Genomic DNA, 23,709 nt, shown 5'->3' on the forward strand with positions numbered 1-23,709 from the left:
GATCCTACATGGGGGCTCCACGATGGCAGTGCGGAGCCTGCTCGGAATTCTCTCTCTCTCTCTCTCTCTCTGTCCCTCCACCACTCGCTCTCAAAATAAATAAATAAACTTAAAAAAAAAAAAAAAAGGAAAAGAGGACAACAAAATGCAATGCCACAGCCAGAATTCTCTTTTGCTATCAAGGATATTACTGGGGAAATTGGCAAACCTGGACAAAGGTCTGTGGCTAATTAAGAACATTGTACTAATGTTAATTTCCTGATTTTGATCATGGCTGTCTGGTTGTGAAAGAGAAGGCCCTTGTTCTTAGGAAATAGCCACTGAAGTATGCAAGGATAAAGGAGCATCATGTCTGCAACTTAACTCTCCAATAGCTCAGGAAAAAATAGGTATATACCTAGAAAATTTAATATCTGGTGAAATATTAATGTTTGGTAAATCTTGTGAAGAGTATGTGGGAAACATCTGTAATGGTCTTGTTGCTTTTCTTCAAGTGTGAAATTATGTCCCAAAAAAGGTTTAGAGGAGAACTATTATTGTCTCAGAGTTCAGTCCTGGGCCTTCCTGTCATTTTACCCCACCCATCTCTCGCCAGGGAAGCCCACCCTCTCGTTGCTTCTGTCCCACTGTCTGTCCTCCAACAATTCCCAAACAGACGTGCCTCTAGTCCAGCCTTCTCGGGGGCTTTGACCCACACATCCTACAGCCTACACTGTATCACTGGGTTTCTCACAAGCACCTCAAAATCAACACACCCAGAGGCGCCTGGGTGGCTCAGTTGGTTAAGCATCCGACTCTTGATTTTGGCTCAGGTCATGATCCCATGGTTCTTGAGAACAATCTGACAACACAGAACCTGCCTGGGAGTCTCTTGGCTTTGCCTCTTCCCCACTCTCTCTCTCAAAATAAATAAAATTTTTTAAAAGTAATATTTGTTGAATGAATGAATGAATGAATGAATGGGTTGATCCATTGATTGATCAAGGAAACGTTCCTTCTTGTGGGAGCAGAGTCCCAGCGCCATGCCCAGTCTGGCTCACTGGACTACTACTTATACTTGGATGGGTCTGTATCAGTTATCCGCTGCTGCATAATAAATTATCCTCAAAACCTAACAGCCTAAGATGGCAATAAACGTTTACTACTGCACATAGTTTCTGTGGGTCAGGAATTTAGAAGTGGCATAGCTGGATGGTTCTGGCTTCAGGCTCTTCAAAAGACAACAATCAAGATGGCAGTAAGGGCTGCAGTCATCTGAAGGTTTGATTGGTGCTGGCAGACCCATTTCCAAGATGGCTCACTCACATGAGTGGTGAACGGGTCCCGGCTGTTGGCCAAAGGCCAGAGTTCTTCTCCACATGGGCCCCCCACAGGCTCCTCAGGTCATGGTGGCTGGCACGCAGAGCAAGCAGTCAGAAGAGAGCGAGGCAGAAGCTGCCATGCCTTTTATGACCTCACCTTGGAAGTCACAGTCACTGCTGCAGTCCCTTAGTGGCCACGCAGGTCAGCCCTATTCAGTGTGGGAGGTGGCTAAACAAGGGTGCAAATGCCAGAAGGTGGGGGACTACAGAGGGCCATCTTGGAGGCTGGCTACCACAGGATTTCACTGTATAAGGAGAGCGAGCCAATGGGGTCAGTAGGGGCTGAACTTCAGTGTTCTCATGTAGGGCGGCATCCTCACTGAACCCCACACAGGCTGAAGACAGCTCTGTCAGCGTGCTCTGGCTGTCTCTTGGCTGTCCATCTTGCCTTTCCTTCAAGGGACACCTGGGAGTCGCTCAGAGAGTAGGACCCTGGCATCAACGGTTGCCGTCATCATAACCACCAGGCACTGCCCTTCGTGGTTTATAAAGCACCAGCATCTCTGCTGGAAAACATCGTGCAAGCACCATGGTGGTTCTACAACGTACAGACGAGAGAAGAGGTGCAGAGACGCGAAGTGACTCACCTGAGGCCACACAGAAAAGGCTTGGCAGAACTGGACCTCTGGCTCCTGACCCGACATTCTTTCCACTGCCCTGCCCAGCCGCCAGCTCAGACCCACGTCTCCTAACGCCCATCACAAGCTTCATTTCCGTCCTGAGCAGGTATTTTACATCCCTCTTTTAGGAGCCCTGCCCTAACCCCCAAAGTTGCCTGCCCCGTGCTAGACTCGGAGCAAGTATGTTCACAAAGTTTCCATCCAGACAAGGATTCTTCCTTCCCCCCCTCCCAGACGTACTCTCTGCAGGCTGCCGATGTCTGCTGGTGGAGCACAGCAGGGGTTAATAGCATGAACCAACATTTAGAAATAGCACGACCCCAGGGGAGTCAGCTGTGGCCAGCTGCTCATAGCCACTGAAGCCACAAACTTTTGTGAACACGGTGTGGAAAATGAGTCCTGCCCCTTGGACCAGAGGCTCTGAGGGGATCCTGCACCACCCCTCACCCCTGTCTCCCCTGCAGGGTGTGGGTGTGGCTCAAAGCCTGCCCCCGATCAGAGCAAAGCCTTGCCACTAGCCTCCCATTTGCAGCTGGCTCCTGAAGACAGCAAACACAACTTCTGAGCTCCTGAATTGTGTAATTGTTGGGAATAGCTGCCCCCGCCCCTCCTGAGCCAGGCTGCCTGCGCTTACAGGAGCCCCATGGATGCCTCCAGCCAGGAACAGAAGCAAGACCACTCCCAGCAGAGGCCCGGGTCAGAAGCCCAGGCCTGGGAGCCCCTGGCCATGTGACTGCAGGGCCATGGAACTGGGGCCCAAAGCTTGTGTCCCCTTGCGCAGTAGTGGCCTGGGTTCTGTGTCCTTCATGGCAGAAGGCCAATTCCCTGAGGGCAGGACCTGGGCAGCTGAAGTACACCCCAGTGCACACGCCACTCCATCTGGGGCATAAGTACCCACCATTTACCAGCACGCTGGCTTCGGCCACAGGTTCTCTGGGTGGAGCCCATGTGGTCAGAGTGCAAAACACAGAGGCGCTCAGACTGCCAGGCGTTGGCCAGGGGCAGGACCAAGCCATAGTTGCTGCCAGAGCCGGCACTGAGTCCAAGAATCATTGAGGGTGAGAGTGACCAGGAGTACGTGTCCAGCGTCTTAGCTGAACTCTGCTGGTAGGGAAGTAGGTGATGCTGGGCTTTCTGTTGTCTTGTTCTCCCAGAGGCAGATCACTTGGAGAAACTGAGGCAGCACATGCCACAGGTCTCTGAAGCTTCAGGACACTTTGAATCCTCCTTCACCTGAGGTGTGGACATCCTTTTTCATTCTTCAAGAGTGTTCTGGGTTTTCCTCTCCCTTGCCCCAAGTGTTGTGCAGTACCTTGCTGAGAAGAAGTCAGTCTAGGGGAAAGGGAGGCATTGAGTAACACCTCCTGACCAGGCTAGGGATGCCCTGGGAGGCACCAGGAGAAGAGATCACTACTCCAGGGAGTTTGTGGAAAGGCAGAAAGGACTGGGAGGGCTTCCTGGAGGAAGTTGAGATATGGCCGGGAAGGCAGGGGCACTCAGAGACGGTCACCGAGGGCACCTGGCCAGCCCACGCCAGAGAACTTCGTGACATAGATGGGTCCTGGTCAGTTCTGCTCAGGACCTGGCCTTCAGGGTACCAGGGAGGCCTGCTGAGGAGGCCAGGGAGGGGACAAATGAGAAGCAGGCACTGCCGGGTCCAACAACCTTTGCTCTTGAGACAGCGGGAGGTGGTCAGAGATCAGTTCCAAAGCAACATGGGGCCTCAACTTTCTGCCAGTCTGCTGGCATGATGTCGCTCACCACCTATCCAGGGTTCCAGCCCTGGGCTACAGGCTAAACAAAGGCCAAGCTTTGTGTGCAGGAGCCCCAGTATCCTGTATCTCCACTAGAGCCTCAGTTTTCTCATCAGCGCAAAGGGAACACTATCCCCCAACACGCATACTTCCCAGGGTTGTCAAGAGATCAGGTGAATGTTTTGTAAACTGGGAAGCCCCAGCAGACAAGCAAGTGTGGGTTAGTACTGCTGTGCTCGTTGCCATTATTTTTCCAAGCCTGTGTTTCTCTCCCTAGCTAGCAACGAGGCAGGGGGAGGCTGCGACCTAATCCTGACTTGAACCTCAGCTGTGGGCAGGAACTCGTCTGGAGGCTCCACAGACATACTCCCGGTAGTGGTGGGTAAGTCTGCGTGGGTGGGATTCGGGGAGATGAGAGAAGATGGGAAGGGGGAAGGAAGGGAGGAGAGGGAGGGGGAGGGAAGGGGAGGGCAGATGGGGTGGGTAGAAATCTCCACCCAAGTTTTTTGATTCATAAAGAAGCAGAGGCCTTCTCTTCCCTTCTTCTTTCATTCCTAAAAAGAAAACTCTTTTCCTCCAAGCACAGTTTTCCCAGCAGCACCCCCAACCCTAGGCCCGCACTTGGCCAGTAATTAACCCCTCACAAGGACCAGGTGCTTTGCTGACTTGGGGAGAAGGAAAAACAGGGACAAGTTGTGAATCAATGGCTTTACTGCCACTGAGACCAGCTGAACAGAGCCCCGCCCCAGGCCTCCTAGGGTGAACCAGATGGGAGTCCTTCGGTTTGCCAAAATCCCCACAAAACAGCAGCACTGGCTTCTTAGCCAACCCCAGTACACATTTATTGAGCACCCACTGTATGCAGTCGCCTCTGGTGGGGAAAGTTCAGCCCTCAAGGGGCTGACTTTTCATCAAGGGAGGCAACAGGTATGAAGCTGTGTACAAACTGTGAGGGGCAGAAGGACGTGAGGACTACAGAGAAGGAAGAGAAAGGACAAGTGTCTATGGAACGTCTGCTGCATGCCAGGCCCCGGGCTAGGCATATGAGGTACACCAGTGCACGGAATCCTCATTGACCCAATTCTACAAAGGAAAAAACCGAGTCACGGGAGAGGTGAAGCAACTTGTTCAAGGTTGGACAGCTAAGTAGGAGAGCTGGGATTCGAACTCAGGGCCTAGGTCCAACATCAGCATTTACAAACACCACACAGACACCACACCATCATACCTCGCTGTGGTGGTTAAGAGCACTGGGCTTGGGGTCAAAGACCTGGTTCCACATCTTCGCAGCTGTGTAGACTTGCTCAAGCCCCTTAATGTCTCTCAACCTCAGTTTCTTCATCTGCAAAATGGGGCTCAATTTTGTTGCAAACTATGAAGTGTCATTATACTTGGGAGGACAGTCACCAGTGAAAGAGAGGGCTTGGACACTCTGAAAAACAGTGTGGCGTTTCCTCAAAAAACTAAAATTAGAAGTACCGTACGATCCAATATTTCCACTTCTAGGTATTCAGCAGTTCAGAACCGCAGAACCTCTGGATCCAAGATTTCCACTTCCAGGAAGAAGAAATCAGAAACACCAATTCCAAAGGTTACATGCACCCCTCTGGTCACAGCAGCATTATTTACAACAGCCAAGATATGGAAGCAGCCCCAGTGTCCATCGGCAGATGAATGTATAAAGAAGATGTTGTGTATATGTACAAAGCAACATTACTCAGCCATAAAATGAAAAGAGCAAAACCTTGCCCTTTGCAACGACATGAATGGAGTTAGAGGGTATGATGCTAAATGAAATAAGTCATACAAAGTCAAATACCATATGGTTTCACTTATATGTGGAATCTAAAAAACAAAACAGGAGCGCCTGGGTGGTTCAGTCGGTTAAGCGTCCAACTCTTGATTTCAGCTCGGGTCATGATCTCATGGTTGTGAGATCGAGCCTGTAGGTGAGCTCCACACTGAGCGTGGAGACTGCTTAAGATTGTCTCTCTCTCTCTCTCTCTCTCTCTCTCTCTCTCTCTCTCTCTTTCTCTGCCCCTCTCCAGCTCAAATGCGCACTCTCTCTCTCTCTCAAAATAAATACATAAAATAAAAATAAAAATAAAAAACAAATGAACAAACAAACAATAACAGAAGCACAGTCATAAATACAGAGAACAAACTGGCAATTGTCGGGGGGGGGGGTGCAAAGTAGGAAGGGGATTAAGAGGTATAGACTTCCAGTTATAAAATAAATACATCATGGGGATGAAAAGAACAGCACAGGGAATAGTCAATAATATTGTTATAACTTTGTATGATGACAGATGGTAAGTATACTCATTGTGGTGAGCCTTTTGTAATATATATATACCACTATGGTGTACATCTGAAACTAATATAATATATAATATTTATACATATAATATACATTATAATATATAATTTATAATTTTTTTAATAAGAAATATTTAAAGGTGGGGAGGAGCTGGGAAGAGAGTGCTGGTGGGGTGGGGGTGGGAGCAGGCTAGAGCAGGCAGGTGTGAAAGAAGGATTCTGTTGAGAGAAGGGAGGGGACAGCACTCTGGGGCACTCTTCCACCCATCTGCTGGACAGAGAAGCTGAGGCCAGGCGATGCAGATGCTGGGGCCAGGCAGAGAGCGGGCAGAGTCTCCGGGGTTGGACGTTCTGTCTCAGGAGTGCCCTCTCTCCTGTGGTTTGGGACAAGACTGATGTTGTTGCCTGGCGGGGGAGCCAAGAGGAGCAGGGCTCAAAAGCTTTTAGGTGGGAGCTAAATCCGGGACCAGATTTCCAGGAGGCGGCCCCAGGAAGTTGAGACACCCGCATTCAGGTGTTAGGATGCCCGGGGTTCTAGTCCCAAAGGGCCAGGGACCTACACTCCCCCTCGGGCCTTGTAAGAACCACTTCCGGCTCTGAGCCACAGTTTTCTCCTCCATAAAATGAGGGGTGGGGGGAGTGGTTCTCACTCACCTCACAGGTTTATTTTGAAGCAAATGATACTGTGGGATTGAGAATCCCTCCTGCCTTGTGGGAGAGTCTAGAACATCTCTCCTTTACAGGCTGGGAAGTGGAGGCTCTGCAGGGCAGAGACGGTCAAGGTCACAATGCCAGAGGACACAGAGCAGTGCAGAACCTCAGACCAGTGCCTCTCTGTCCAAATGAAGACCCGAGGAGGCCTCAGAGAAAGCAACCCCAAAGCAGTCTCTGTAGTGGCAGACAGCTGTCCTCCTAGGCCTGGAGCAGACACACACACACACACACACACCCCAATCCCTGCAGGGCAGGAGAGAGACAAGTGAGGTTAAGTGAGGGGGCTTGCCCAGCTCAGGTCTCCTGCCAGAGGGGGTCTCCTGGAGCCCTTGGGTCAGAGCTCAGGGAGGGCTTGGATCTAGGCTCCTCTGCGACTTTGTTCCAAAACTCCAGGGTGGAGCCTGGGTCTAAAGGAGCTGTAAGGGTCCTCTCACCCCTGCCCGGGGAGGAGGCAGCCCAGCACGGGCCCTTTAAGAAAGTTGGGGGTGAGGGGGGCCAACGGGGGAGCCCCAGCCTGAAACCGGAGCGCGGGTCGGCGCCTGCCCCGCCCCCGGAGTTAAGTAAGGCGGTGGCGGCGCGGGCAGCTCCAGAGCCCCAGCCCGCGGCGTAGAGCAGCCTTGTCTCAGCCCGCGCCTTGGCGCCTTCGGTGTCCAGGCTCCCTACTGCCACTCTGCTCGGCTCCTCCTCGCAAATCCTGCTGCACAGCCGGGCCGCGATGAGCTCCGGCCAGCAGCCTCTGCCTCCAGCCCCTGCCCTGGCCCTGGCCCTGGCTTTGACCCTGGTCATGTTGGCCAGACCTTCATCCGCAGGTGAGTAAGGGGCCTGAGACCCCCAACCCAGACTGCCAGAGCTGTGGGGGGCTCCTGAGGTAGAAAAATGGGACAAGAGGGCCCATAGGTAGCCCCCACTGGGAGACAAGCTCCTACCATTCCAGGCTGGGCTCTCTGGGACTTCCAGTCCCGGGTAGAAGCAAGATCCCCCCGTGATAGCTCTCCATCTTGAGGCTTCTGTGGGCTCTGGCTGTCTGAGGCTGGCCCCAGTCCGTCGGCCTAGGGTGTGGCCTCCGTGCAGGATAGTCCGCTATACCCAGTGGGGCTGCCCCATGCTGTCTGGGCTCCCTAAGCCCAGCAGGCTTTTGGTGACGGCACGGGTGCCCACAGGACACTCAGCGACAGCAAGAAGCCGGTACCCCAGCCTCAGCAGTCCAGCCCAGGAATGGTGAGAAATGGGGAGGGAGCCACCCTGCCCCCCCCTCCATGGGGTCCCACACGTACTTCAGTCTCTCCCGCCTGCCGCTTCCTCTGGTTTCCTCCAACCACCCTGGGACCCTGCTCGGCCCCAGGTGCATTTGACTGTACGGCCTCTTCACCACCTTCCTCCTGCTCTCCTCTCTAGCTCCTGTCTCCTCTCCCCACTCTCCTAACTCAGAAGGCCTGGTTAGTGACAGGCTCAGCTTCCTAGAGCCCCTCAGATATCCTGCACCCCGGCAGCAGCTCGTCCCTCAGACAGCCCTGGGCAACCCCACCACATTTCCCTGTCCCCACCATTGGTGCCTGACCCCAGCAGAGACTGAGTGGCAGTTCACCTTCTGAGAGGCACCAGGGTGCATGTCCTTTCTGTTAAATGCCAGAAGTCCGCGATCACAGCATTCTCCTGTGTCAGGTATGGCCATAAGAACTGTGGCCTCGGGGCCTATCAGTCATTACTACCCATGTATGAATCATACTCATGTATGTAGTGCTTCAGCCTACATCTTTCAGGAACATTCCCAAAAGCAACTTTGAACAGAAGGGCCTGAATCTCCCTTCCAGGGGCCCAGGCCACACCCTGCTCCCCATCACATAAGGAAGCCAGCTCTAATGGACAGCATCACAAGGTACCCAGAGGGGAAATGAGTCAGGGGAGGACCCCCCAGTGGGGTGAGTCAGAGCTAGATCCCCAGGCTCCTTGCTTCTGTTCCCAGGGACCCCCTCCTTCAAAGTCTCGGGGTCTGGGTGATGGGCTGGGCCTCTGGAGAGGTGGGAAGGGGCCATCTGAGGTGACCGGAAAAGGGTGCTTATCCAACCTGCAGACTCCAGCCAAGAGATTCCAGCACCCCCATCTCCTTGGGCTTCAACCGAGAGCCATTCTCAAATACCTTCTCAGCAACAAAAACGTACAAGCATGGTGCTGGGCAATGAGGAGTACACAGAAATGGATAGGCTAAACTTGAACTCTTTTAGGAGACAGAAAAGCAAATTAAAACTCAAACAGCAGATCCTATCATGTCTGCAAAGATCCAGATGAAGAGTATGGGGAAGAGAAATTGACAGGCAAGCTGGGGCAGGGCCGAGGGTGATCCTTGAGCCAAGGCTCGGAGGATGGGAAGGGGGTCAGTATTCTAGGCAGGAGCTCCGCCTGAGCTAAGGTACTGAGGTGGATATGAGCAGATCATGTTGAGATAGGAAGACCAGCAGCCTGGTTAGAAGGCATATTTTGAGCACAAGCCAGGAAGAGCCATTGGACTGGGGCACAGAATCTTTAAATGGCAGAATACGGCCCACAGCCTATGTTCTGTTGGCAACAGGGAACCGATGAAGATTTTAGAGCAGAAAAGTGGCATGGCACCAGTGGGGTTTTATAATGTTAAGCCAATCCCTACCTTTAGGAAGAATTTGGAAGTGGGGAGGGGGCAGGAGGGCTGGTATCTTCTCCGCCACTCCCAGGCAGATTCCCCTTCAACAACCCATCTCTGTCACCATGCCTGCCTTACTTCCCTCTCCTGGTAGGATCAGGCCCCCTACCTGAGGAAGGCATCACTCCCATCCTTACTGGAAACCCCAAGCCCAAAGGCCCTCAAGGTCTCAGGTATCAGAGTGAGGTGCACTGGGATGTTTTCCCTACATTCATCAACATTCCAGAGCACCTAGGCCATGAGGCCTGGGAATCAAGCCCCATTGGAGACCATCTGGGCCAAACTTCCAATGGTACAGACTGGGAAACTCAGACCCCTGAAAGAGAGCAAAGTGTTCTAGGTCCCACAGAGGATCCTGGCAGCCCAGGAAGAGCCCCCATCCCTGCTCTGAGGGAGCTCCCCACCTGCGTGGGACCTTAGGCTAGAGCCATGCGGACACGGTGTGGATGATAAGTGTGGTGTCCAGCTCCTTCTGAGCCCTATGGGAGGCCTTCAGCAGAGGGACAAGCGGTGCAGGAGATTGGGTTTGAGCTGATGTGGAGATGGCGTTCCAGTCAGGGGAACAGCATGAGTAAAATTGAGAGGTCAGAGTGAACACAGAGCCCGCGGGGCCAGTGGCCCCCATACCTCTTACCTGGCTGGCACAGCTGACTTTGAAAGACAGAGGGTGCAAGACAGAAGGTTGAAGTCGGACTGGGTGGGGCAGGAGTTCCTGGTAAGGAGGGTTCTGCATTCCCCGCGTGAGGACTCTGAACTGATGGGGGCAGCTTAGAGAACAGGGCCATGGAGGCATCAAGTGCAAGGAATTGAATCAGGGTAGATTCTTCTGCCTCTAGGGATCCTCTGGGGTACTAATGGTACTGGAGACAGCCTCTGAGGCACACGAGCGTGTGTGTGTGTGTGTGTGTGTGTGTGTGTGTGTGTATGCGCAGGTGAGCTTACTGCCTCTGGGGCCTCTGGGGCAGGGCAGAGGCCAGGCCCTTGGCCCGGGCCACCCAGACTCTGGAAAAGCTGTTCAAGAACCAAGTATAACTGAGCCACCCCTCACCCAACGTTCGCCTGCCCTCCAGGGCAGGACAAGAAGGGTCTTTCAGTGCTGCCTGCCCCGGGGGCTGTGGAGGGGGCTGCCAGGTGGGCCAGGCGGCTGGCAGTGACTGCAGGAGGGGAGCAGGCTGTGCGTGGAGCTTTCAAAGGAAGCCTATAGGCTGCTTCTGGGAACTGGGCGAGCTGCCCAGGAGGGGGCAGGCAGGGGAGGGGGAGTTGGAAATAGCCTTGACGTACACACTCACTGGCGCACACAAATGTGGGTGTGCACGTGAGTATGCACAACTACGTCCACAGCCAGCTCACTCACAGACCTGGGCTGGGCGGTGCCCGGGATGAGGAGGCGAGGACAGGAGGGGGGCAGGGGTTGCCGTGCTGTGCTGTGGCTCCTACTCAATGCCAGGAACGAATGAACAAGGAGCCTTCCTCCAGGACTCGAGCCTGCTCCCCTGCTGGTCCCTCTGCTCCTTCACAGCCTCTCCCCAACTCCTGACCCCACCCCGCTCCCCTCTTGCCTCCACTGTACTCCCTGCCCCAGCATATGTCCAGTTTCAAAAGTACTACATTATCATTATTACTCAACGTACGTGAGTGATTTTGGAATGAACCGGGTTTGTGTGAACAACTTTGTACTTGGATTCTCCCCAGGGTAGGGGCTCCTAGCTCTCTCGGCTTCTCAGAAGGGCACATCATTCCCAACAAGGGAGAGGGTGGAGCCATCTTACAATTGGGCCCCTACCTCCAGAGACATCCCATGGGGGACACTGACCATGTTGGGCCGCAGCCTCACAGCAGCGCTGCAAGTCAAGAAACATTTTATGTTTATGAAACATTCCCCATTTTATAGATGAGGAAACTGAGGCTCACAGAAATGCAGGGCCCAACCTTAGGCAACTCTCTGGGCACACAGGCCACAGTGTTACCACTCAACAACAGCCCAGATCGGGCCAGGAACGTAGTCACCCAGCAGTGGGCCCAGGCACCACCACCCCCAGTAGGGAAGAGAGTCAGGTCTTCAAGGGAGAAACAGCTCCTGTGTCCCTATACCCCACCTCTCTGGACCCTCACTACTTTGTCACAGCATAAGCAGATCCTCTTCAAGAAAGTCCCCTACCCCCCTTGAGGGTTGCGGTGGCAAATGAAGCCATGATCGCCTCAGATGTAGGGCAGCAGCACTGAGGGCTGCCATCAAGGTGGCCTGGTGGCATGGCTCCCTGAGCTCTGAACAGTGCCTGTCCTGTTGACCATTCCTTCCTCCCGCCGAGCTCCTGCCCAGACCCAGCCATTCCCAGCCTGTGGTGGAGCCAGCTCTGGTGGCTCTGATGTGCTTGAGCCAGGCCTCCGGCCACGGCTCGTGCTAATCCATTTCAGTGTGTGTCTTCCTCATGGCTTAATGGTCATGGTGGGTCAGTGAGCTGCCTCCCCTCCCAGACCTTACTACAAGGGTTCCCCACCCCAGATGAGTCCCCCCTGGTTCGTAAAGAAACTGGGGCCCAGGGAGGGGAGACTACTTTCTCAGAATCACATACCAAGTCTTGGCAGGGTGGGGGCTAGCCTCCCTGCCCTGTGTCCTTGTATCCTGGTTTGGGTGGTGGCCTTGCCACAGGACCAGCAGCTTCCTGCAGGCAGACCAGGGGTATCCACTGCCTTGCTCCACACAGGACTGAGCCCACAGAAGGGCATATTGATCACTGAGTCAACCAGGGGTTTTCAGACTATGCCCAAGGTGTTCCAGGCTTTACATTCAGAGGTGGCTAAGCCCGGGAATGTGGGAAGCCGGCCCCACCCCAATTCACGCATAGCAGCTCCATGAGCATGTTTACAGATTTGGGTTTTGTGTAGGATGTGGTTTTGGCAAAGTGTTCTGTGGCTTTTTAAAAAAATGGAAAAAAAGACTTGAAAACCAAGGAACTGCTTTGAGTTGAAACATACTGAGAGCAGGGGAGACTCAGGTCAGATACAAGGAAGAACTTCTTGGCTTTCAAAGAATCCATATCAAAACGGATACCAAGGGCCCCTGGAAGATGTCCTTTCCCAGATGGAACAGGTCTGGGGGCCTGAAGGCAGGGAGCAGAACACAATCCCAGCTTTCTCCCAGCCAGGATGGGGACTGGCCTCTGCTGCCCCAACATCCCATTCCTGCTGTTCCTAGAAACAAACGGGACATTCCTGAGCATCCTGTAGAGGCCCAAAGAGACCTGCTGGGCCCTCCCTCCCCCTCCGATATATCAGCCTCAGCATTCAATGTCATCCTGTATCCCAAAGAGTGGCTGATGAACTCGGCCATCAGGTAATAATCCATAATCCCTGGCACCCCTCCACCTTTGTTCAAGCTGTTCCCTGGAACTGGTCTTCTCTGTTTCTCCTCATCCTTCAAGGTCTAGCTCCAGCACCTCCACCTCTGTGGACCTTTTCCAACCATTGATTGCTGAGGGCCACAGCCTGGTGGTCTCCTTCCTGGGGCCCTGCCCTCCTTCACGATGGGGTTACAGGCCTTTCTGCCCCCTAGTCCGTGACTTCCATCAGTACGATGCCCAATAGGTACATGTACATGCATGCGTGCACACACACACACACACACCATACAGTGGTGATCAGCAGCCAGGCTCAAGGCCTAGCAAGGAGAGTATCCAAGCCTGCAGCCAGCGGTCCTGGGGGAAACCTCCAGCTCAGGATTCATACCCCCCAACTCCAGGGCCGAAGCAGGGCCTCTGGCCTGGGCCAGCCTGCTCTCTGGGGAGATGGTGGGGGCTGGAGAGAGGAGACCAACTTCCTTTCCCACCTAAGAGCAACCCTCCCCCACCCACATTTCAGGAGGGGCCAGCTATAAATATCAGTGGGCCCAGGATGCTGATTCCCACGACTCCAACCCCTCCCTGCCCCTTCCCTGTGCACAGCAGCTGGGGCCAGCCCAGCTCTCCTGCAGTTGGAGGCTGGCCAGGCCGGCCTCAGGCCCAGACACACACACACACACACACACACACACACACACACACACTTCCCACCATGGTCAGGGAAGGAACAAATCACCCTTTTTGGGTGCCTTGGAGCAGCTAAGAGTGTGCCTTCTCCCCCCCTTCAGTCCTGACTCACTCCACCTCTCCCTCCTCAGAGTCCTCAGCTCCAGGAACCTCTACAGGGCTGGGGGAGGCAGGAGAACAGGCACACAGTGGTAAGGAACACGGTACTAGAGAGCCGAGGATCAAATTCCAGCCCTACCACTTGATGCATGACCTCAGGAAGTGATTTGACCTTTCTGAGCTTCAGTCTTCTCTGTAAAATGGGGATAAATGATTCCTACCTCCTACGTGTGTTGAGAACTCAAGCCCTTTGCCAGAGTAAATGCTTAGTAGGTACCCGCTCCTGAGGTTGCATTTTCTGTTATTACCATTTTCTTCTGGAGTAGGGGCAGCCTAGCAATAAGGGGATTCTTTGAGAAAGGTTCCAGAGTAGGGGATTGGATGAGGCAGCCCTGTGAGCAAGTCTGTGTGGGACTCAGTGACATGGAAAAGGGGAGGTGGGTTCTCAAGGGAGCTCTCAGCCGGCTGCTGTCTGCCCAGAACCCTTCAGAAAGGGGGAGGGGGTCCTGCATCCGGCCAACTCCCTGGACAGAGGCCCAAACACCTCTCCCACTGCGAGGAGCAGCAGGACAGCCCTTCCCAGCCCCATCCCAAAGCCTAACAGCCCCACAGATGGATCATTGGCCCTGGGTGCAACACAATCAGTATGTGTTGAAAGAATGAGCAAATGAGACTCAGACTCTGAGAGCAGATGGGTGGGAATGAATGAGCAGGCACCAGGAACTTTTGTAGGATGGGGAGCCTAGACACCCATCTTTTCCCTGCTCCCTGCCCACGCCTGGGGCCCCTCTGGAGGTCAGGGTGGAAGGCAGGGCCTGGTGACGTGAAATGGCTTCCACAGCTCCCATGGGGCTGTTGCACTGCTCCTTAAGCACAGTCACTGCATCATGAGGAACAGAATCCAGACTGAGGGAGTGAGGGACCCTCTCTGCCTTGAGCTGCTTGGACCCATTGCGGGTGTTGGTGATGCCCAAGTCCATGTATGTGTGAGACCAGAGCTGGCGGAGGTGAGAGGAAGTGAGTCTCGGAAACTGGCTGCAGAGAGTGCCAGCTGTAGGTACACTCTAGATAAGAGGCTGGGCAGGGGCTGGGCACTCAGGTTAAGATCCCGGTATGTGGGCATCCTCTGCCTTCACCCCCATAGCCTCTTCTCAAAAGACCACTGGGCACAGCACAGCCAGCTCCCCGGATGTTCTAATAGAATCCAGGCACCCGCCCCCGGCTGAGGCTCCATCTTTCAGCATCTGGCGCCTGTGTGTTTCCGGCCATCCATCTGAAGCCCAGCTGAGCTCCACCAGAGTCAGGTACTCAGATGGGGGCCTGTCCCTCCAACTGTTGACAGCCTTGAGGCAGGAGAGATGTTGTAGGGACCGGAGCCAGCTGTGCAACCACAGTCTTTGGGATACCTAGCCCTGCTGTGTGGCTTTGGGCAGACTCTCCCTCTCTGGGCCTCTGGGTAGAATATTCAGTCCCCAAGGTGAGCTGTAAAGTTCTGAGCTCAAGCCTCTTGAGAATAGGACAGGGGGCTCTGCTTCTGTCCAGAGACAGCCAGCTGCTTGTCTGGGGCCATACAGCAAAGTGGGCTGGGCCTGGAAGCGGGGCGGAGAGGCAGCCCAGCCTGCCTGAGCTCCCCGGCACCTAGAAACCATTTTCCCAAGTTGGCATGAAGCGCCAGGGCTCTCCCGGGATGAGGGTAGCGGCCCTCCTCCACCCCCGGTTCCCATCTTCCACCCCCTTGCCCCAGCCCCACCCTACCAAAAATAAACCCAGACCACCCCATTTTGTACCAGCCGGACCCACCCAGCCCCTCCAGAGCCAGTTGAGTCACCGCTCCAAGCTGCTCCTTTTTTTAACTGTCTGAGTCACTGGTTGTGGCCGTGGCTCCATGACACATGCCTCAGGCTACAGCCACGCCACAGCCTCCAACGGCACAACCAAGGGAGGGGTCCGAATAGAGGCTGGCGGCAGGTGTGAGCCCAGGCCGCAGCCTCTGCCAGTAACACCTCCAGGCCTGGGGGAATCCGCCCCCTAGCAAGCCAGGGCTCAGACCTGTCCCCAATGGCCCCGGCACTACCTTGCCTCATCAGCCCAGGACCGTCTTTCAGGGAATCTTGGTGACAAAGCCCATCGGGGTCCACCATGCCCCCACAGCTTTTCTTAGCCTCCAACAGGTCTGGCCCTCCACCCTGAGACTGAGGGTCTCCAGGCCCTGGGCCCTGCAGTGGTGGGAGTGGGCAAGGCTTGGCCTCCTGGGGTGATGGGCACAGAGATGCTTAGTTCAGGCCGTTCCTTACTGGATCCAGCTCAGACCTTGACCACACTGCCCAGAGCACCATGAAGACTTTCTGTGGCACAGAGGCTTCCACTTGAAGTCTCTTCTGGCTTCTCTATCCCCTTCTCCACATGGTGTCAGCCAAGCTACAGGCCTCTCTTCCCCCACCCCTCTGTCTCTTCCCCGTGTCTGTCTCTCGGTCTCTGACCCTGCTCTGTTCCCTTTCCTTCACCCATCCCCGTCCCCGTGGCAACCCAGAGCACTGCCTCTGCATCCGGCAACCCCCAACAGGTCCTTCCTTGTCTTCCCAGCAGACACAACACACCCTCACCTCCACGCATTCCCACAAGGGGCTCTGGGCCCCAGGGACCAATCCTGAGAGAAATTTTCCATCCCCTCACCCAAGTCCCCTCCTTCCCCCATCCCAAAGCACAGGCTACATCCTGTCATCCTGTCATCCTGTCATCCTGTCATAGGGGATGTCAGGATCCCACGGGCACTTCCTCAGAGGCTGAGAAAGGGGGGCAGGGGGCCTGGGAATGGCCCCACCCCCAGCCCCTGCCTGAGCGGGAGCCTGCACAGCCTCAGCCCCAGCCATCTCCTGTCTGTGGCTATGGCCTCCAGCTATAAATAGGGGCTCTGATGCTATTTTCTTTAAAAACAAGCACCAGACTCTGTCACCACAGGCCCAGAAAAGCACTCCCTGGCTGGGGCAGTCCCCGACCTCGCCCCAGCCATTGTGTCCAGCCCCCTGCCTGGGCACTGGAGTCCTGGAGGGAGAGGAGGACTGAAGAGAAGTCGGGAGGTGAGACCCAGTGGGGGAGAGAGCTGGGGCCAGCTTGCAGACGGAGCCCCTGCGGCTGGCTCAACCAGAGAGAACGCAGCTGCCCCTCTCCCCACGTTGGACCCCTCCCCCTGCTTCCCATCTCCCTTCACCAAGCAGAGCCAGTCTTGTTCCGGAGACACAGGGTGTTAGCAGAGAGGCCACAGTGGCAAAACTCCCCAAGCCACAGCTGAGCGTCTTTGCAGAGAAGGAACTTTGGGCTGTGGGGAAGGGTGGGGGAAGACTTCCTGTCCTGTCCGAAGGAGCAGGAGGGCATTCCACAGGCAGAGAGGGAAGAAGAGCTGGCCAGGCAGGAGGCCCAGCCTGAGCAAAGGCTGGGAGTGGGGACCTGTCAGTCGTGGATGGAAAACAGCCCAAGGTCTAGTGAGGCTGGCATGTGGGGTGTTCAAGGGAGGTGACCAGGAAAACCTGGCAGGGCTGGGGCAGGGTCACCCAGCACCTTCAGTGCCATACTAAGGTGGGGGCTTGATCGTGGGGCAATGAGGAGCCATTGAAGGCTTCCAGACAAGGGAAGATGACAGAGTGACTTTCAGTTTGGGTTAACTGTGGCTGCTATTAGCAAAACAAGGCAGGAACTTCATTGAGCCAGACAAGGGATGGTGACCATCTGCCTTGCGGGATGGCACAGAAGAGCAAGAGGGGGAGATGAATTTGAAAGGGAATTTGGGGGCAAGATGGTTGGAACATGGGGAAGGAGGAGGGAGAATGTCCAAAACGACTTTCAGATTTCCACCCAGCAGTGGGTGGGTGGTGAGGCCTTCTCTGGAAGGCAGGCAGGTTTGGGAACAGATGACACTGAGTCTGGCTGGAGCTGGGTGGGCTTGGGTGTGTCTGGTACAGATGTCTCTGGGGCATTGGCAGGTGGGCCCAGAGCCCCGGAGAGTTGGGCTTGTGGCCTCTTAAGCCAGAAGTGGCTGCACTATACCTGCTGTAGTGACCACACCTCTCTATCAGCCACTAACAGCTGAGCTGGGCTGGGCAAGCCAGGTTTGTGTCAGGCTCCCCATCCAGGCTGCACAGATGGGAAGACTGAAGCCAAAGAGAGCATGGCTGCATGTGGCTAGGAGGTGTGGGGGGGGGGGGGGGGGCGTGGTAGTCCCCGTCCCAAGCCCCTGCTTCCTCTGGTCTCCTGGACATGGGACTTCCACCTGTGGGATTATCCCCTTCGGATAGGGGAACTGAGGCAGAGGGAGCGGTGGCTTCTCCAGGACACACAGACTCTTGAGCACAAGCTGGGCCAAATTGGTCCAGGCCTGTGTCCAGACCAACAGTCATTGCTTCCGCTAACCCCCCTTCCCAGCTCACACACTCACTGTCTCCAAGCCCAGTCTGCCAGGCTCGGGGAAGCCCCGAGGCACCTCCCCAAGGGCCCTACCCCTAACGGTTTCTCATCCCAGAGCTGAAAGGGAGCTCAAAGATGAGCAACAGGCTGCCACATGCTTTCTGACTCTGGATTCAGCCCAAGAGAGGGGGTGGCCCCACAGCCCCCCTGGGCCAGGCTTCTTGCCCACGCCCTTGCCTCTCCACCCTCTTCCCTGACCTCTAAGACCCCAGTGGGCATGGCTGACACTTATCACTGGCTTTTGGAACATGCCATCCTTAGCCAGCCCTGGAGAAGAGCCCTCCCTGATCTAGCCAGCCCCAGAACCGGACCCGCATCCAGCCACACCAGGAGAGGCCGGCTGCCAAGCCAACCATGGAAAGCAAATGCTCTCCCCTCCCTTCTTCGCTCTCCCCAACCCCAGGAGACCCTGAAAACAGGAAGGGAAAAAGTGTGTCTTCCCCAGGCAAGGGGCCAGCTCTCACACCCTCATCCCGCTGCCCCACTTCCGATTCACACGCAACAATAACCTCCCCCCCGACTGCTTCTGTGTGCACATGCCCCTCCCTGATACCACAACACCCAGCTCCAGAGCCCCGAGCACAGGGGCTCAAATCCAGCTCTGCCACTGCTCCTCCTGACGCCTTAGCACAGGTAGTGCCCTCTTTGAGCCTCAGTTTCCTCACCGGTAAAATGGGAGCTACCTCACGGGACCCTGTTGGGGGAAGGGGCTGTTGAGCAGGCCCAATGCCAGGTAAGGAGGGTCCCTTGCTCTGTTTCTTCCCTGCGAGACCCCCTACCTCAGCCTGGGCCCTCTAAGAGGAGGGCCCCCCCATCCCCCCCAGGGCCAGGAAAGCTGGGGAAAGGAGATATGGAAGAGGGCCTGGAAATCCAGCCGTCTCCTTGCACAAGGAGGAAAATTATAAGGCAAGGAAAAGCCTCTCAGAATTGCTCCATACCACAGCAGCCCCACCCCCTGTGCCTCAGGCTAGGGGAGCAACCAGGCTTCCTACAAAGACGCAATTGAGGCCCTGCTTCCTCCCCACCCCGGCCCTCCAGCCTGGGTGGACTCTGAGCTGCTTCTTCCAGCAAACCTCTCATTTTCCCTCCCGCTTCCTCTGTGCCACACATGGCCCCAGGGTTGGGACATGTGGCTGGGAGCCCAGAGTACCAGCCCTGCCCCTGTCAGTGTCTATGGACCAAGTTTAGCATCGCCTAATCCACCAGTTCAGGGATACTCACCTTCTAGAAGAGGTGATGTTTATATATATACATATATATATAGGAATATATATATATATATATAAATATACATATATATATACATATATATGTGTGTGTGTGTGTGTGTGTGTGTGTATATATATATATATATATATATACCCCTTGGCTTGGGTGGCTTCTAAGCTCTTGGTTAGAGGACGAGCCACTGAAGCCAGTGACCAGGGTCAGGATTCAGCCAATAGCTGAGAAAACTGTTGCCCTGCCCTGGCCTCCCTGACCTTGCAACCAAACAGAAGGTCAATTGCCCTGACAGTGAGTCCTGTGGTTCAAGAGTTCTTGGAATGTAGAGGAACAGGCCCACATTGACCCCGGCAGAGGTTTCCATAGGGTTGAGATGAGGAGGCCATTTGCCATGAGCACATAGAGCCTGGCATCCCGCATTCTACTATCTGCCAAGAGGAACAGCTACTTGTCTAAGTTCCGTGTGACTTTGAACTAAACTACTGTTGTTCTTATGGGCGTGGCTTGTGGGGTAAGAGAGGAGCAAGTGGTCAACAGGCCTCTGAGGTGGCCTTGGGTTATGGACTCTCAGGCTGGAAGCAGGGAGGCAAGAGAGCCAGAGCAGTGAGTGCTATGAGTCCACAGGTGTGTGTGCATCTCCCAGGCAGCTAGCCCTGGCAGGTAGTAAGCATCTGGGCTTGGCTCTTGTGATCCCATTGTCACCACCATGAGCAGGTTATGTTGTCCCTTTGATCTGACCTGAAGTCTTTCCCTGTAACCTTCCCCCTGGTTACTCTCAGAGGTAATAAGCTTGGTGATAGCTCGGTTGAAAGGACTGAGCCTTGGGACGTGCTGGGGTGGGGGCTGACACCGAGTAGGCACAGGGTCAGGCATGCTCAGGAAGGGTCATGTCCAGTATCTAGAGCCAGACGGGACCCATCGCACCACATCCTCACCTGCCCCACACTCCCTTCCACACACTGTGATACGTGGCACTGACCTGCACTCAGTCACATTCGTGGCTATGTGCCACCCACTGTGACCATGCACAGGTCTTGGATGCTCTAGGGGACTGAGTATCAACACACGGCATTGCTTTCCCAGCTCTGAAATGGAAGGGGGCAATGCAGGGATCTTTAGCGCCACTGGCCCCGGGGTCTGTAGCTCTGGTTCTAAATAAGTCTCCATCCTTCCTAGCCTCCTCAGAAGTGCCCTGGCTTGGGGACAGAAAGCTGGTAAAGAAAAAGCACATCCCTTGGAGGCACAAGGGGAGGGGATCTGGCCTGAGTTCTGCGGGACCTGGGTGACCTCAGGGTGGGCCCAGCTGCTGGGGCAGGGCACCTGGCCCATCTTTACTCTCACACAGGGCCACCCACATTACACCCACAGGGGAGACAGAGAGCCCTTCATCCCTGCCTTGGCCCTCCTAGGGCACTCCCCCACAGCCCCCCTCTGACTTCTCAGAAGGACTCTCCCAGCCTCACCCCTGTCTGCCTAGGATGTGGATCTGGAACAGGATCTGCATACCTGGTGCCAAACCCCAAGGAGCTACGGTGAAGAAGTCTGGCTTCGCCGGACAGCAGGACCCCTCCCCCTCCCCAGCTGGCTGGCAGCGCCCCTGCCTCACTCTCCTCACTCCTATCCACAGCCTCAGGCTTGCTCCGACATCCAGCCTTCTGTGTCTCTCTTGGTTTCTCCTCCTTCATCTCCTTCTTTAAGCCTGCCTGGGCCCCTGAGTTCAGTTTTCGTGGAGAAGGTTTTAAAATCTTTCTCATGCCTTCTGTCTCCCCCAGATTGGTTCTTCTTTTCCATGGCTGCATTGTTGTATTTGAGAATGAATGAATGAATGAATGAATATGGACCCCCCCCTTCTCTCCCCAACCATCTCTCACCTACTGCTCCATCTCAGTACCACTGGGTACACCTCCCCAACATACACACGTCCAGCTCTCCCACTGCCCCCCTTTGCCCCCGGGCCCTGGGCATGCCCCACTGGCCATCCTGCCCAGCAGCTCTGACTCCCAAACTTCCTCCCTTATAAAGTCAGGCGGCAGCAGACATCAGGAATGCTGCTGAGGCTGCCCATGACGCATGCTGGCTGTAGGGCCGCCTGGCTGCCCCCAGGCGACCAGGAATGTGTTGGGAGCAGGGCACACAGGGACTACTTGCCTGGGAGTGGGGTGGGGTGGGGGGGGGTGCCTGCATGGGCGGGGCTCAGACAGGTGTCTGGGCCAAGAACTGACAGCTTTCTGCTTCTCTGTCAAACTGCTTCTCTGGAGCCTCCGTTTGTCTGTCAGGAAAGAGAAAGCCAAGCACCCTACTGCATGCTAAAGCTGCAGAGAACTTTGACATTGTGGAAGCCATCACTCAAGGATTGGGGGGTGGGGGGCAGGGCTGGGAAGGCAAGAGGCCCCAGGCCTCACTCTCTAAACTGTCTTGGGGCAAGGGTGGTGCTCCCAGTTACAGCCGGCACGAGGCAGGGGGGAAAAAGAGCCAACGGCATAGAAAGACAGGGAGAGGCAGAGACAGGCAGCAAGGTGGCTAAGTGGCCAAGACAGAGACGGAGGAGATTAGGGAGAAAAAAAGGGAGAGACAGTCTGGCTAGCCCCAGGGGTTTTGAAGACTCAAAAGGATCAAGGTCTGCAGCAACCCCCACCCCCCAGTGCCTGGAAAAGGGGCCCCCGCTTGAGACCCTGCCCCTGGCCAGCCTGGGAGAGCACGGTGGGAGCCTCCTAGGCAGAGATACTCCCCACATGGCGACCCTTTGTCCTAAAAGCCTGCTGACAGATGAGAGTAGAGTATCATGAGGGAAGTAAGCCTCATGCTTAGGGTCCCCAGAGGCAGGACTCAGGTCCCCATTCATAAACACGCTAGGAGTGCCCCCAGGGAGACAGGAGATGCCGGCACAACCTGCGCCCTGGCAGAGGGTGGCTTGCTGGGGGACGTTGGCCCAAGCTTCACCTCCCTGTCTGAGAAGGGGCTTGGGGGGAAAGACAGGCTCTTTCTGTGCCCCCAACCCTCGTCTCAGGAAGAGGGATGGAGCCACTCTGCCTTGGCCCAGACAGAAGCGCCCTGTCTGTGGGCAGGAAGGGTGGGAAGCTGTGGGATGTTCCACCTTCAGCAAACCTCTGGGAGGGATGGACGGGCGCCGGGCAGGGGGGCTGGAACCCTCCAGGAGCACACGGCCCCTTTCATGGAGCCAGGCCCAGCCAAGTCACGGCGGGCGGCGCCGAGGGGCAGGACGGGCCTGGGCACAATCACTGCTCTGTCCTGGCAGCTCCCAGCCCACACGCGCACACATGCACAAACACACAGCCTTATGCAAACCCAAAACACACCCCAGCCACCCACACACTGGAACACACACGAAAATAGACCTCTATGTAGTCCTGGACACCCACCTACCTACCGTCTTTCAGGTAGAGAAACCCAGACATGTGGCATTCTTTCTGCCCCTCCCACTTACCCTCCCCTTGGGGCACCCTCCCCCCCCCCACCGGCCCATGCTAAAGTCTTGGCACCACCCAGGCAGCCCACACCATTAACCCTCTGCCTACCCATATCTGAGAGCAGACTCCCAGACCAGAAAGGGAACTTCGGGACTAATCCCCACGACAGGAGGAGGGACTGGGAAGGAGTGCCCATGTTACAAAATGGTGACATTGAGGTAGACTGAGCCCCTTCTCCTGGCCCCAGGGGAAGCCCACACAGCTGATACAAGCCTTCACTGGTGTTTGATGAATCATGGGTCTTCTTGACCCAGGAGAGTCAAGGCCAAGTCTCCAAGAAGCACTGATACCTTCTCTCCTCCCCCAACTGCCCTGAGGCCGCAGTCAGGCTGAATAGGCTGGCCCTTGCTACTTTTCCCTCTACTCCTCTGTCTTCAACTGTCCCAGAGCCTGTATATCCCTGCTGCCAGTCTCTCCCTTGGCCTTGCTGCCCATTGAAACCACCCATTCCTCTCCCTCTCTCCTGCTCTACACCACCTTCACCTCCCCAAGGAAGCCCTCTGGGATTGACTCCTAAGTCACTTCTCTATCCTGCACTGTCTCTTCTTCATTCACAGCCCCCCTCCAACTGTCTCCCAGAACAGGGTTTCTGGGTTCTTGGAAATGCAGCCCATCAGAGACGATAAGGGGCAGCAGAAGGAGACCAGGAGGTGGGGGGAATGACACTGTCAGAGTTTCCAAAGCCCTGGCCAGCAAGACCTCAGAGGCCTCTGTTGGGGCGAGGGGGCTGCCTGGCCTATGCACTTCCAGCAGCACAAGGCAGCTTGTGTGAGCGCTTCCCTGCCCAGCCCCACAGGAAACAGCAGGGCCCAGCCCCTCAATAGGCTCATTCAGACCCCAGCTCTCTGGAAAGTACCTCTACTTCCTGCCACCCTCCCACTCTGGCCTGAAAAACCAGGCCAAACAGGCTGCCGCACTCCCCTTCTGGGAGGGGGCTGGAGGCAGGTGGTTCAGTGGTTAGAGCCAGCCATCT

General features: G+C 55.5%; 1 protein-coding gene across 1 annotated transcript in view; it reads left to right on the plus strand.

Moving 5' to 3' along the window:
* The first annotated feature begins 1,503 nt into the window (after nucleotides 1-1,503).
* Nucleotides 1,504-23,709, plus strand: part of CSPG4 (chondroitin sulfate proteoglycan 4) — a 40,385-nt gene continuing 18,179 nt past the window's right edge. Inside the window, exons 1-7 of the mRNA XM_058736979.1 lie at nucleotides 1,504-2,087; nucleotides 3,136-3,219; nucleotides 4,013-4,117; nucleotides 4,625-4,783; nucleotides 5,242-5,514; nucleotides 6,798-7,038; nucleotides 7,353-7,577. Coding sequence (XP_058592962.1) covers nucleotides 7,484-7,577 — 94 coding nt within the window. The 5' untranslated portion in view covers nucleotides 1,504-2,087; nucleotides 3,136-3,219; nucleotides 4,013-4,117; ... (2 more) ...; nucleotides 6,798-7,038; nucleotides 7,353-7,483. The remainder of the gene's footprint in view (nucleotides 2,088-3,135; nucleotides 3,220-4,012; nucleotides 4,118-4,624; nucleotides 4,784-5,241; nucleotides 5,515-6,797; nucleotides 7,039-7,352; nucleotides 7,578-23,709) is intronic.

Source organism: Neofelis nebulosa, chromosome 7, assembly GCF_028018385.1.
Source record: "Neofelis nebulosa isolate mNeoNeb1 chromosome 7, mNeoNeb1.pri, whole genome shotgun sequence".
Lineage (NCBI taxonomy): Eukaryota > Metazoa > Chordata > Mammalia > Carnivora > Felidae > Neofelis > Neofelis nebulosa.